General features: G+C 45.6%; 1 protein-coding gene across 3 annotated transcripts in view; it reads right to left on the minus strand.

Annotated features, from left to right (window-relative positions):
• The window catches only part of LOC115474627 (putative methyltransferase DDB_G0268948), a 68,095-nt gene that overhangs the window by 13,880 nt on the left and 38,808 nt on the right, over nt 1-15,407 (minus strand). For all 3 annotated transcript variants that reach the window (XM_030210186.1, XM_030210188.1, XM_030210187.1), the window contains exons 3-4: nt 13,938-14,098; nt 5,694-5,907 (exon numbers count right to left, since the gene is read on the minus strand). In XM_030210186.1, coding sequence (XP_030066046.1) covers nt 5,694-5,907; nt 13,938-14,098 — 375 coding nt within the window. The remainder of the gene's footprint in view (nt 1-5,693; nt 5,908-13,937; nt 14,099-15,407) is intronic.

Raw genomic sequence — 15,407 nt, forward strand, 5'->3', positions numbered from 1 at the left:
TCCTGCTGTATTTTTCACTGTTTGTATTTGTCTGGATTCGTGCTGTGTTACAGAGAGAGCGAGGCTCCAAGTTTCGGAGAGCAGTGTTTGGTAATTATACAGGATTCCTGCTGAGTTTTCCTTCACTGTTTATATTTGTCAGGACTCAGGAGCTGTGTTACAGAGAGAGCGAGGGTGGGGCAGACACTCATGTGGAAACCGGATATCTACACCGCTTCACACTCCCGGCTGGAGGCTTCATTTAGAACGTTGGTGGTGCCTTTTATATAGAGAGATATTATACTAGTATAGGAGAAAAAAATAACATGATTTTTTTTCATTTTAAATCATTTCTGTAAGCTGTTACAGCTCCAGTATACCCAGTGCAAAATAAGACAGCAGGTGTAAATTCTCAAATTGGACATATTTCAAACACTAAAATGAAAATAAAATGATTTTTTCTACCTTTTTTGTCTGATTCTGCTGCTCTCTATCTCTTCTCTTAACTCCGTTTCCAGGGCTTCCTTTCCATTTATTTCTTTACTTTACTCCTTTCTTCTTCATTTCTTGCCCTCCATCCATGTCCAGCAATCCTCTTCTCCCCTCCATCCACTCATGTCCAGCCACCCTCCCTCTCCCCCCTGCCCTCCCCTCCAGCCACCCTCCTCTCCCCCATGCCCTCCCAGCACCAGGCAGGCCTCCCTCCCACCAAGCACCAGGCCTCCCTCCCTCCCACCAAGCACCCAGCATCAGGCCTCCCTCCCACCCAGCACCAGGCCTCCCACCCAGCACCCAGCCTCCCTCCCTCCCACCCAACACCCAGCATCAGGCCTCCCTCCCACCCAGCACCAGGCCTCCCTCGCACCTAGCACCCGGCCTCCCTCCTCCCTCCCACCCACCCAGCACCAGGCCTCCCTCCCTCCGAGAACCAGGGCCCCCCTCCTCCGAAATTTAAAAGGCATACCTGGTCGGGGTTAAGGCAGCGTCCGCAGCGGCAGCGAAAAGTGTGTTGTTTGCTTGGCGCGCCTTCGGCCTTCCCTTCTGTCTCTCAAGCTCTGGTCCCACCCTTGCAGAAACAGGAAGTGAGGGCGGGACCAGAGCTTGAGAGACAGAAGGGAAGGCCGAAGGCGCGCCAAGCAAACAACACACTTTTCGCTGCTGCTGCGGACGCCACCTTAACCCCGACCAGGTATGCCTTTTAAATTTCAGAGGAGGGTGGGCCCTAGTGCTCGGAGGGCGGGCGGGCTGGTGCTTGGTGGGAGGGAGGGAGGCCGGCCTGGTGCTCGGAAGGAGGGAGGGAGGACGGGCAGACCAGCGATGGCGCACGGACGGGCGAGCGGACCAGGCTCTGCGTGCCCTCTCTGGCACGCGTGCCATAGGTTCGCCATCACTGTCCTAATGTATGCTTATTAGCTATTTCATTACTATTATGCTAACACTAGTAAAAGAGGCCCGTTTCTGACAGAAATGAAACGGGCACTAGCAAGGTTCCACGCCCCCCTCCCTACCTCCCTCTCACTCCTCTGAGTTCCAGCCCCCCTCCCCTCCGAATTCCAAGGCCCCCTACTTCCCTCCCTCTCCTCCGAGTTCCAGGACTCCCCCCTTCGAGTTCCAGGACCCTCTCCCTCCCCTCCCCTCCGAGTTCCAGACCCCCGTGCCTCCCTCCCTCTCTCTCTCCTCTGAGTGCAAGCACGGCCTGTCCTCCAGCAGCCCCTTGCCTTCCTAAGCGCCGGCTGTAATTAAAAAATTCTTACCTCGGGGTCCGGCATCAGTAGTGAAGGCGAGCGGCGCTTCAGACTGCCTTCCCATCTGTCTCAGCTCTGCCTCTGGTCCCGCCCTCATTTCTTGTTTCTGGAAGGGCGGGACCAGAGGCAGAGCTGAGACAGATGGGAAGGCAGTCTGAAGCGCCGCTCGCCTTCACTGCTGATGCTGTACGCCGAGGTAAGAATTTTTAAATTATAGCCGGCACTTAGGAAGGCGAGGGGCTGCCAAAGGACAGGTTGTGCTTGCACTCGGAGGGGAGAGAGGGAGGGAGGGAGGGAGGCGCGGGGCGTGGAACTCGGAGGGAGGGGGGGCTGCAACTCGAAGGTGAGGGGGGCCTGTAACTCGGAGGGGAGGAGAGGAAGGGAGGGAGAGAGGTAGGGGCATGGAACTCGGTGAGGAGGGGGCTGGAAATCAGAGGAGAGGGGGGAGGAGGCGAGGGGGGCCTGGAACTCGGAGAGAGGATGGGGGGAGGGAGAGGGCGATTCTCTACTCACCTCCAACATTCTGTGGCTGGCTGGTGCTGGCTTCCTTTCCCTCTCACTGATCCGCCCTCTGACGTCATCGCCAGAGTGGACAAATGGGAAGTGTGTTACAAATCCAGGCATCCAGACGGAGGTGCAAATTATTATATAGGATAGGATTGCATTGCATTATATCTCTGTTATTTGAATTTCAGTGCTGTTAAATGTGTGTATTTTTGATACTGTTTCATGGCAGTCTTATTATTAGGTTTTAATTTGCTGTTTTCAAGTTTACCTCATTTATTGTATTTATGTTTATATTTGGTTATTTTTATTATTGTTATGCTGTTAACAAAATTTTAAGTTTTATGTTAAACTGTACCTGCTGTAAACCGCCTTGGGTGAATCTCTTTATAAAGGCAGTTAATAAATGCCAATAAATAAATAAATTTTGTTGTGACAATCTGCTTCTCTGTCAAGTATGCCACTCTGTCTAATGCCACTGTCCTGCATTCTGTTAGTCACTGTAGCTCCACCTTGAGATGTAAAATCTCCAAACAATTAGGCTAAAGCTCAAGCTGCCCCTCCCCCAACCATCTCAGCGGGAAGCCTGTCCAGTCTTTTTCTGACACACACACAAAAACATGAGATTACCTGGTAGCCTCTAATCCGTATTATTCACATGACACCCCCTTCAAAAAAAACAGTGGGGAGTCACCACTTCCCAGTTCTGCAGACACTTAGTTTATTTCCAAAACCTAACTTGTTTTATTGTTATCAGAAAATTCTGCCTTGTTTACAATGCAATTTCAAAGAAATAAATCATAAAATTATTGTGACAGAACAGATGGAAAACAAAGAATCTATATAAAAAAAGAAAACACGAAAGGGTAGATTTCCTGGTCAGAAGCCAAGACCACAGCCTTTAGCCTCTGGCTCCCGCTAGGAATTAAATTACAAATCAGCAAATGCTACTGAAAAATGTTTTTCAATTGCTTCCCAAGGGATCCTTTTTCTAAGATGTGGTAAAAATAGGAATTAGCGCACCTACACGAGGGTCTTTCTTCCGCGCTAAAACCTATTTTTACCACAGCCGTAAAAACCCCAATCTTCTATTTTTTCGATTAATGATTATGTGCTAATGTTTAATGTTAGAGCATGGCCATTTTAAAAAAATTACCATGGGAGCACTTACCTACACCCAGGGGCGTAGCTAATTGGGGCCACGGGGGCATGGGCCCCCACAGATTAAGCCCTGGCCCCCTCTACATTTGACCCCCGAGCCGCCGACCCCCTCCCCCAGCTGGCCACCGCCGCATCAGGTACCTTGTTTGCTGGCGGGGGTCCCCAACCCCTGCTAACCGAAGAGCCTTCTTCAGCGCCGGTCAATTCCGGCGCCTTTGCTGTGTGATGATCTGTTTCTGACGCCTTACGTTCTCTGCACAGGGCTACATACAGGACATGCACAGCGCCTTCGCTGTCTTATGATCTGTTTCTGATGCCTTATGTCCTGCATGGGGCTACATACAGGACGTGCACGGTGCAGGATGTCAGGAGTTCGAAACAGATGATCACACAGCGAAGGTGCCAGAGTCAACCGGCGCGGAAGAAGACTCTTCGGCTGGCAAGGGTTGGGGACCCCCGCCAGCAATCAAGGTATCTGGCGGCGGCGGTGAAGGGTTTTTGCAGTGGCAGCAGCTAAACAGTGCCCCCCTACCTCGGGCTCTGGCCCCCCCTCCTGCCGAGGTCTGGCTACGCCCCTGCCTACACCTATTTTGTAGTTGGTAAGGTCTCAAGCATTATTTGTGAATTAACCATTTAGCATGTGTTATGTAGATGCGTTAACCAGTTAGTGCAGAATGTCTACTCCACCCCAACACACCCCCTCAAAAAAATTACATTATTAGGCATTTGGGGGCCCTTTTACAAAGGGAAATACCATCAGGCTACCACAGCAGTCCAGCAGTAGTTCCTACCCCCAGCGTGCGCCTGGCGGTAATCAGGCAGTACCGCGCGTTGCCCGGATACTGCCAGGATAGTGCGGGAGCCCTTACCACCACATCAATGGGTGGTGGTTAAGTGCTCCCACCCGAAATGGGCGAACGGCAAGTGCTTCATTTGCCGTATGTCCATTTCTTTTTAAAAAAAAAACCTGTCTTTTACCCACTGCGGTAAAAGGGGGCCTTGGCGCATGTCAAAAACATGCGCCGACAGCAGTGCAGGCACCCATTTGCTGCAGCTTCGTATAATTACCCCTTTGTTAGCACACACACATTAAAAAACTATCATGAGACACTATAACGCATCCTGCAGTAGTTCATTTTTTGCTGTGTTAAGTGCACGTTAGCACCTAATGCAACTTAGTAAAAGGACCCCAATATTTCCTACAGTTGGTTTCCATTCTAAAATATTGTGGCAGGGAGTTCTAAATTGCTGGTGCTAGATAACAAGAAGTGCCGCCTCCCAGGTGCTATCATAGCTTTTGAAAGGATTGCTAGCCGGCTTTGAGACTGGGAGCACAATACCCTAGCTGGGGAACGTGAATCAAATTTTAGAAGGGAAGACACTTATAGAAGGCTTTATGTACCAGAACTAAGTTCTTAAATTTAATATGCTAGGTTACTGGCAACCAGTGATATTCTTTGAGCACAGCCCCTCTACTCTGTCCAGTGCAGGGGCATATCTGAGGTTCAGCGGTAGGGGGGGCAGGGGCTAGAGTGAGGGGGCACATTATAGCCTCCCCGGCCGCCGCCGCCGCCCACCCCCCCCCCCCACCGCCGTCAACCCTCCCCCGCCGTCGCCTACCCCCGCCAAGGTCCGCTTCCTCCTGCCTGCTGGTGCCTTTTACTTCAGTTGGTGGGGGACCCAACCCCCGCCAGCCCAGCCGAGGTCTTGTTTAAGTTTTCTTCCTCGTGCTGTGCTGTTAAAAGCTGCATCCCTTCCCTTCTAGTTTCGGACGGAGTCTGACGTCGCAGCACGCTGTAAGTGCAGGACGTCAACGTGCAGCAACGTCAGACTCCGTCCGAAACTGGAAGGGAAGGGATGCAGCTTTTAACAGGTACCTGATTACTATGGAGCAGAGCTTTGCCTCCTTCTCCAGATTCTGAGGGAGACTGAGACCTTCCTTCCTGTTCTCCTCTTATACATTCTTGCACCTCCCTCCCTTGGCTCCACCTCCCTGGGTTGCCCTAGGATCCAGGCTCTCTCTCTGATCTAGATTTAAAAGCATGATTCTTTGTTTCTTGACCCTTGCTTTTTACTGGGGAAAGAAAAATTCTGCTGTTCACTCATTTTGGTGTGACGGGACTTATACTTAATTACATCTGTGTTGTCTTAAGTTAATAATTATGGATTTAAGACAAAAACCCTCATCATGGTGTCAACCAAGTGAAGATAGAACAACAGAAAGAAGACTGCAGGTAGCTGTGTAAACTCCGTGTCTCAAGACGATGTGTTTCTTGGAGTTATAAAGTTTTTGCTTGCTCTCACCTCAGTAAAGATGGCTGTCAGCTTGTCAGCGCAGTTCTTGTAATGAACTTCCATATATGCATGATAGCTGTAGAGAGCCATACAGCCACTAGGTTTAAGAATTCGATCTGCCTCCTTCAAGAACTTTTTAATGTTGAACCAGTGGGCAGCTGCTGCAGCAGTAATAAGATCCACCGAGCTGTCTTCAAATGGAAGCTCCTCAGCAGGAGACACACTAAAGAGGAAGGGCAAGAAGAACATGATTACCTTTATGCTCCATACATCAAGTCAGGGTTTGTTTTCTTTTCACTATCTTTGATTCCTTCAAAATATAACATTCAGATTTGAAAAACAAAACAAAACAAATTGACTTGCTCCATAGCTTTTATTTTTTTTTATTCAATTTTAACTTGTTATCAAAGAACAAAATAATGTAAGTAAATAGGAAAATCACACATATTTTTAAAGAAATAAATACCCATACAAATTATAAGGAAACATATTCCTATAGCCTGTATTATGGAAAGAGATTAGGTTAACTATAATAGAAATAATAAAAAAAAATTATAATTGTTTTTAGGGGGTAATATTCAGCTTGCAGAGGTGTTTTCAAGCCGCTGATATCTGTAGGCTAAATTAAGCCCAGATATTCAATGCCAGACCATGTCAAGGCTCCGGAACTGAATATCTGTGGAAGTGCATGAAATATAGAATCTAGTCCTAGTTAAGGACTAGATTCTATATATCATGCTTTAAAAAATCAGCGCGGAAATGAAATATGCCTAGGCGTATTCTAGAAAGTATACTTAAATTTAGGTGTACTTTACAGAATAAGCATCAACTTCCATGTGGTTTATAGAATACACTGAGCACCCGTCCATGCAACTAAATTTAGTCTCGGGCAGATACACCAAGTAGAACTTGGTGTAAATGAAGCAGCATAAATTACGTGTGGACCAGATGTATTCTATAACATGCATAGACACTCCCATGACCTACCCATTCCATGCCCCCTTTTCAACTATGCGACTTAGAATTTACGTGCATCACGTTATAGAATACTCTTACAGTTCTGCACATCGATTCTAATGCCAATTAGCGTCAATAATTGCTTGTTAAGTGGCAATTATTGGCGCTGATGGCTTGAAACCAGGGGCCTTTAACATCACTGGCATGCAGGGGGAGCAAGCTGGGCTCCCACAGTCCTATATCTGCCTCCATTAAGCATCGCTTTTGCATGATCAGGTTCCCCGGCAGCGATTCCCACACGCTGCCTGCCGCAAATCTGGAAGCTTCCTTTCTGCCGCGTCCCACCCCCCTCTGTTGCAACTTCCTGCTTCTGACTAGGCGAGACATGGCAGAAAGGAGGCTTAGCAGCAGGCAGTGTGTAGGAATCACTGCTGCTGCTGGAGACCTGTTCCAGGAAGAGTGATGCTTAAAGGAGGGAGATGCAGAACCACGGGAGCGCAGCCTGCTCCCCTCCATGCTGCCGCTGCCCCGTTCATACAAGAAGTAGAGTTATGAGATGGAGTAGGGTAGCTGGTGGGGATCTCCAAGCATCCCCAGCTGTAGAATTCATCGAAAGACAGCCAGAACTCCCTTCTCCCAAGCTCTGTAGTTGATGACAGCATCCTTGAGCCACTAACAATCTAAACATGTGTGAGGTGCCAGCATCAGTGGCTTAGGGATGTTGCAGCTGCCTGCCAAGCTTGGTAAAAGGGAATTCTGGCCACCTTCAGAGAAACTATAATTTATATTTTGAGGTGGGGGTAGGGCGGGGCAGAGAAAATTTTGTTCCCACCCAAAATTGGTTGTTTGGCTACGCCACTGCTTGAAACTAATTAAATTACATGCGCAAATCCAGGGTAAGTGTCCAGTTAACTCGGTGGATAAAGTAAGGATAACCTTTTTGCTGTCCTAACTTTATCCGGTTAACAGACTGATGAAGTGGATATGGGTCAGCTCCACCCCGGACAGCCCTGGTACTAACTGGAGAGTGTTGTAGTGGCTAGAGGCAATATTCAGCTGTACTGCCCGCTTAAGTGCTGCTGAATGCTGGCGAATAGTCAACTCAGTGAGTGAGAGAGAGAAAGACATTGACTGTGAGAGAGAGAGAGTGTGTGTGTGACAGAGATACCTCCCCCCCTCTCTGGTGTCAGGCCCCCCTCCCTCCCTCTCTCTGGTGTCAGCCCCCCCCCCCCCCCCCTCTCTCTCTCTCTCTGGTGTCTGAGCGTTACTGTGCAGGACGCTGAGCTCTGGCTGTGCTTCAAGGAACTGGCCAATCCTATTTAATAGAATGCACCTCCAACATTCTGAAGCCAAGAAACCTTGTGTGGTTGGTCACTTCTGTTTGTGACGAACTCGGAAGTATGTGATGTCAATTCAGGAGATGGATACAGCGAGCAGGAATGCCTCAGCCATGCAGTCAGCTTCAGAATGTTGGAGGTGTGTTTTATTATATAGGATGTGAACAAGTTTATTTAAAAATTCACAAGACATTTTGCAGACTGTGAATTAAATATACTGAACTGGTATTAGAAAGAGATGCCATCAGTTGTGTCCCATTTCTATATTGGGATGGATGATAATGAAATTTATTTTTTCCTACACATTTATACAGAAAAAAAGAGAGACATAATAAATCTCTTTTACTTTACTCTGTATTTTTTGATTATTTTCTCTAGCTTCTTAGCTGACTCAGATTCAGGTGCTTTCACTAGCGTCAAAGCTCCTTTCCTTACAGAAAAATCTGCCCTTTAGAGGTGACATCCACTGAGTCATACACAGCTCAACAGAAGGTAGAGTGCTTTCAGCCCTATAATGTCTGCTTTTTTCAAACAGCAAAATTTCTCATCATTCATACTTCCTGCAGTCAGCTATTGTGGCTGGAGAGAGATAATATAGCCTCCTCCTGCTGTACTGCTGAAAAGGTAGATGAGGGTCTAGATGGGGTATTCACTAAATTATTGCTACAGAAACACTATTTTGATTCAAGAGAATTTAAATTTTCCAGTTTTAAAAATTTTTCATTGATTAGTTAAGTAATACGTGATTAACAATTCTAAAGTGTAAGACAAATGTGGAAAAACACTTAAGGGCCACAATATCTAGAGAGGGAAAGCCTCATTTAGGGACACATGTAATCTGAATGCTTTGCATCTCTATGCCAATTACCGAATAGATGTGAAATAAATACAGGGCTACGAGATAGCTCGCAGCTATCAGGGTCAGGCTGAGCCCATTCTAGTTTATCTGTTGCATGTATAGGCATATATTTCTGGTGTGAAATGCAGGATTCAGTAAAATTAGGACTGGTTCAGCCTGTCCTTATTAACCCAGAGCTATCTCATATTGGCCTACTCTAATGGTCTATTTGGATTTATCTCCCACCTTTTCATTAGGTCCAGGTGAGTACATAGTACTTTACAATATTTGATGCCACACCTCATCAGATAAGCCCAAGGCAAATTATAATTAAAATAATAAAATTAAATAAAATACATATTTACATCCCACAGAGAGAGAGATCATACGCATCTTTCCAGAGCTCACGGGACCCAATCACGTATCAATTATTTACTTATGTCCTCTAGCTTGTTTTCTGGGGTCACGGCTACTGACACTGATCCTTATGCAATCTCTGATCATGCACCAGTCAGGGCAGATTGGACTCCTACAGGAATGGAGGGGGGGGGGGGCAGAGACCCCGTTGGGTGTTCCCTCTCATGTTGTATCGTGACACACAATTTAAGGAGTGTCTGTTGCAATGGTGGAGGGAATACAAGAAACATAATAAAGAGCATGAGGATGATCCCTTGGTTTATTGGGAAGTGGCAAAGGCTGTCTTATGAGGGGAGATAACCAGCTATTCCAGTCATATTTGTAAAGCCTGGGATAGGAACATGTTGAAATTAGAAAAACAGCTTTGTAGGGCTCGAGTGTTATTTGGCAGGACACACTCAGTGCTACGTAGACAGGAGGTATTAGAATACCAGGCGGCACTGAACTGATCCACTTAAGAGCGAAAAAACTGATGATGTATTATAAGTACCAACTATAAAAATATGGGAGCAAAGGGGGTAAGTTATTAGCCACATTGATAGCATGTAAGAAGGCCCAAAACATATCTTGCTTCTCAAGATGGGGGGGGGGGGGGGGGGGGGGGGGGAGGCTACCACAGATAAGACAGTTTGTATGGTATTTATGGAATACTAGAGAAATCTTTATGCAGAGCCAGCAGATATAGGCCTTAGAGGCCATAGGTATTTGGAGAACCTTTCTCTACCTAAGCTAGACTAAGCAGTTTAGCTTTGCTAAATGCCCCAATTCAACCGGAGGAAGTTTATTGGACGATCAGACAGGGTTCACTGTTAAATGCACCAAGGAAGGATGGCATGCGCATGAAATTTTATAAGCTTCTAGGGGAGGATATAGGGATCCCCCTGGCCAAAGTTTTCAACTTAATGATTGAGGTGGAGGCTATCCCACCAGTTTTGAAAACTGCCCAAGTGGTAGTGTTCCCGAAACCTGGTAGAGACCTATCCATTCCCGATTCATATAGGCCGATCTCACTTCTCAATGTAGAGGTAAAGATGATGGCCAAGATACTGGTGAACCATTTGGCCAGGATCTTGCTAGCTCTGATTCACAAATCCCAGGTGGGGTTTGTTCAAGGGAGAACTGTCGCAAAAAATCTCCACAGGATCCTGATGTCTCTGGAATGGTGTCACTGGGAGAGGGTTCCCGCCCTTTTGATCAGTTTCGATGCTGAGAAAGCCTTCGATAGAGTTCACTGGGAATTTCTGTATGAGACTCTAGATCAACATGGCTTTCACGGGCACTTTGTCTCAGAAATCAGAGCTTTATATTCATCTCCCCCATGATAAAATTGTGGTCAATGGTTTGGACTCCGAGGTTATAGGGATTCATTGGGGTATGAGACAGGGTTGTCCCTTATCGCCCCTACTTTTTATTTTGACCCTATATCCTTTGATACGAGATATTTGTGCAACCCCTGAAGTCCAAGGAGTTCGGGTGGGCCAGCATAATTTTAAAATAGCTGCGTTTGCGGACAATATCTTAATTTCTTCATACCAACCCCAGCCCTCGCTGGAAGCTTTATTAGAGATCTTTGCAGAGTATGGAGATTATACGGGCTTCCGGTTGACTTTGGCCAAGTCAGAGGCTTTGCACTCCTGTACACTTTTCTGTCAGTTGTGGGGCTCTGATTTTCCTCTTCGCTGGGCTGCCTCCTCTTTTCAATATCTTGGGATTCACCTGGACATTGATGTTTCCTCGTTATATCAGCTAAATATTACAAGATTAATGGTGGTGACCAAAGGCTGTTTGGAGGGGTGGCGGGATTTGCCCATCGCTCTTCTAGGGAGGATTATTTAGTCAAAAAGGTCATTTTGCCACAGTGGCTCTATCTTCTTCAAACCCTCCCATTAATTTCTATGAAGAGGGACATGCGTAAAATTAATCAACTTTTATCTAAATTTTGCTGGGCAAACAAAAAGCCAAAAATACAATTCCATTGGCTTATAGGGAGTTGGAGTTGGGGGAGGGTTGGGGCTCCATGATCTGGTTCTGTATAATAGAGCCTGTTTATCACATCATCTTCGGGACTGGATGTTTAATAAATCCTGATTTACACCTCTATATTTAGAACGGGCTCACTATGGCCCCTACAATTTATTTTCCTTATTACATTTAGTTACAATTCAGCTCCCAGAGCAGTTGAGGAATAGCTTACTTGTTAAGTCACTCTGGGACATTTGGCAGTCTCTTATTAGAGGATTAGGAGGGAACCCATCAATCATGGATCTATTACCTTTACGGGGCAACTTGGCCTTTCAACCGGGCATGGAGAATTGGGCATTTAAGTCGTGGGAGCAGGATGGACTGACATTGCTAGAGCATCTTCTAGATAGTGGGGGACATCTTCTTCTCTTTGTGGAATTACAAAAGAAGTTGCTGGATGGTTGGGTGAATAGATACGCTTTTTGTCAGCTACAGCATTATGTGGCATCTCTGGATGTGGCGTACCATAAGCTACATATAGGACAACGGGTTAGGTAGTTTTTCAATAGCATCTCAGAAAGAACAATATTATTATTATTATTAACATTTGTATAGCACTACCAGACGCACGCAGCGCTGAACACCTGACACAGAGAGGCAGTCCCTGCTCGACAGAGCTTACAATCTAAAAATCAGTCTCCAGAGCCCATAAAGCCCTTCTTTGTTTTGAAAAACCCCAAATCTTCAGAGGGGATCTGGGCCCGCTGGGAAAAAGAGCTAGGGGTGGGGCTTTAGAAGGGTGGGACCTGTTATGTAACATTCGGGGAATCCTTTTACTTATTACGTGCGCCTGGCTGAGGGAATGTTATTTTAGAATAATAGTAAGGGCCTATGGCACACAAATACAACTGTATAAAGATGGCGGGATTTCACCCCCATATGTCCGAAATGCTCCGAAGACCAAAATACTTTTGCACATGCCCTGTGGCAGTGTAGTAGCGTGTAGAGATTCTGGTCACAGTTGATACACTATATAGTACACACCGGAGGCGAAGCCAGACCTAAGATTTTGGGTGGGCCACTGGGGAAACTGGGTGGGCACATATAATCTCCACATTGCATCTCCTCCAGCTCAAAACTTTAAATACCTGAACTGGTGGGGATTCCCAAGCCCCCACCTACTGGAAACCTTGAATGTGACCAAGACTTTCTTCAACACAGTTTCACGGCAGAGTGAAAACCAAGCATGCACAGAATGCCAGTGTTGAGCAGCAAAGGAGAGCTGTCACCAGAGCTACTGTTTTTCCTGCCAGCTGCCTCACTGCATGTGGATGAGGCTGCTGTGGCAGAACTGAAAGGCAGAGTCTGTGCACTCCCACTGCAACCTAACCGGTGCCTAGAAGACCGGCACCAATTGGAGGAGCAGGGCAAAGTGGGTGGGCTTGATCTGAGATTGGGTGAGCCTGGACCTACCCAGGCCCACCTGTAGCTACATCCCTGGTACACACATTAGATATCTCAGGGGTGGGCTCAGTGCAGCAATTATTATTAGATAAGCCGGGCGCCTTTAGTGTCAAGGGGAAATTTACTATATTGTTGTTGCAGAAAACTGCACTAGTGGCGAGGAAGTGTATAATGCAACACTGGTTGTCCCGAAAGGCTCCAACTTACTGGCACTGGAGAAATCTGTTTCACCTTTTGGCCCAATGGAAGCACGGGAGGTCCAGGGGTCCCCCAAGTGGAAGAAGTTGTATTTGCAAGAACCCTTTTTATATACCTCACATTCTAGAGGCTGTAGCCCAATATTAAATATCCTGTAAGCTTGACATTTTGTATGGGTGGAGTAGGGGGATTAATTCTTATAGAGAGATGATGTATTGGTACTAGGGATCATGAGGATTTAGATATGGGGGTGGATGGATAATCTTCTTTTACTGAGCGTTTACAACTTCACCTTTTACATTTCTCGGGGAGGACTAAGGAACAAAGTTCCTCCTCTATGAGGATTAATCAATGGGAGTGGAAGGAGGGGGTAGAGGTCTACTGGGGGGCTGGGTATAAAAATGGGGATTATTTGTTGGGAGCCATGATTGCTGTACTTTGCATAGTTCCATTTGTTCTTTGAGTATCATCCCTAATAAAAATTGTTTAAACTAAAAAACAAAAAACACATTTATTCCCACACCTTACAATGTAGCCACACTACAAATCCTTCCCAATCAAGCAGTAATTCTTAATCACAAACATTCTTTCATGAAACCACACTTTCAAATGCTTTTTAAATTTCCCATAACACTACATGTGCCATAGTTCCAATGGAAGGCTATTCTACACCCCATGACCAAATGCCCCAAATGATCGCTTTTAAGTGGACTGTAACTGAAATCCACTACGTACAACCAGATAATTCTGTTGGGAAGAGTGCAATTGTCTTGATCTTCTAAACAAATATATGAACCTTCATGCAAGTAAATAGTACTCAAAATTCAATCCATTAAAAACTAAGCATAACAATTGAAAAACAAATTTTGTGTACGTTATCTCCCCTGCCTCTGGGAGTCTTACAATGTAAGTTTGCGTCTGAAGTAATGAATGGTTCAGTGACTTATTCAAGGTCACAGGGAGCATCAGTGGGATTTGAACACTGGCCTCCCTGGTTCTCAGCCCACTACTCTAATTACCGGCTACTCCTTCACTTGAAAAGTTCCCCCTTTTTAAAAAAAATAAAAAAATCCAACTCACCAGTAAGAAATGTTGGAGGCACATGAAGCTCGTTTGGCCTCTTCAATTTGGGCTTTGCTTATGTCAGTTCCTACTATTTTCTCAAAATGTGATGACAGGGCACGGGTGCTCTGTCCTGTCCCACAGCCAATGTCCACTGCCAGGCTAAATGGCTTCTGCTTCTGTGCAAGAAGAGAGAAGTAGCAGGTCACAACACAGTACAGCAAAATCCAATTTTTCACATAATTACGAATAAGTTCTCTAGCCTGATATAGATATGGTTCAGAAGAATGAGAACCCAATGGTAGCTGAACAAAAAAAATCCCACAGAGGACTGACAGGAAGTGCAGAAGTAGGAAATGAAGGACAGCTGGACAAGCCACTGGTTTGAAGAATAAAGTGGATTGGTTGAACCAGTGGCTTGTCCAGCTGTCCTTCATTTCCTACTTCTGCACTTCCTCTCAGAAGAATGAGATACATCTTGAATATATATGTATACCATTATCTGAATAATTGGTTTTATGTAGAACAGTTACATTTTCAGCCGAGATATCCTTAATAAAAGCATTGTGTTTTCCTGGACATAGTAACAACATAAAAAAAAAGGAATTCTAAAATATAACAAAAAAACATTTTAAAGTATGTTTTGTAGTAAGTGAGAGCACCTGTTATTGAAGATTTTCTGTCCCTCCACCAAGACCACTGAGCATGTATATCCTCAGTTGTGGGATCCCTCTGTGGTCTAAAAATAGGCTATTAATAAGAGTGTATGTTATGCCCCAGAAAATAGCAAAATCGGATTCTAAGACTTCATATTCATGTTGGAGACAATGTAATCAAGTAGGGACATTTATACATATGTGGTGGACTTGTCCCTATATACAACATATTTGGAAAGAAGTCCATGCAATTCTATCACAGATTACTAATATACCTATTATATCTCTCCACGCAAGTAACCCTCTTACTTATAATGTTATTATCATTTAAGGAGGAAAAAAGACTTCAGATGCTCAACATTCTGTGTGGGCACACAGTGAATGATTGAATGCTTTATATCCACTAACACTGGAAGTTCATCCCAATGCGGATAATGCATGAGCTCCTCATAAGTCAAAAAACCTCCAACCAATATGCTAATAGGCTTAATAACCTTTTGTCACAAGGTGAGAAACTTATCTTTTTATGTTCTCTCTCTTGTTATACACTGGCAACATTCATCTAGGCTGTATCCATAACTGCGACTGGGAACGCTCTACAGAACGCTTCTGTTTCGCTTTAGGAAATCCATGGCCTTATTCAAAAAAAGATAAGCCTGCACTCAACTCAATGACTGGCTAATTGAAAGTAATTGGGCAGACCCATGCCAATCTAGCTTCAGACCTGGGTACGGAATCGAGACAGTTCGTGTGTCCCTTTTTGATGATCTGCACAGTAACCGTGACAGGGGATCTGCCTCGATACTAGTGCTGCTTGATTTCTTGGCCTGAA

Source organism: Microcaecilia unicolor, chromosome 7 (assembly GCF_901765095.1).
Source record: "Microcaecilia unicolor chromosome 7, aMicUni1.1, whole genome shotgun sequence".
NCBI classification, from domain to species: Eukaryota; Metazoa; Chordata; class Amphibia; order Gymnophiona; family Siphonopidae; genus Microcaecilia; species Microcaecilia unicolor.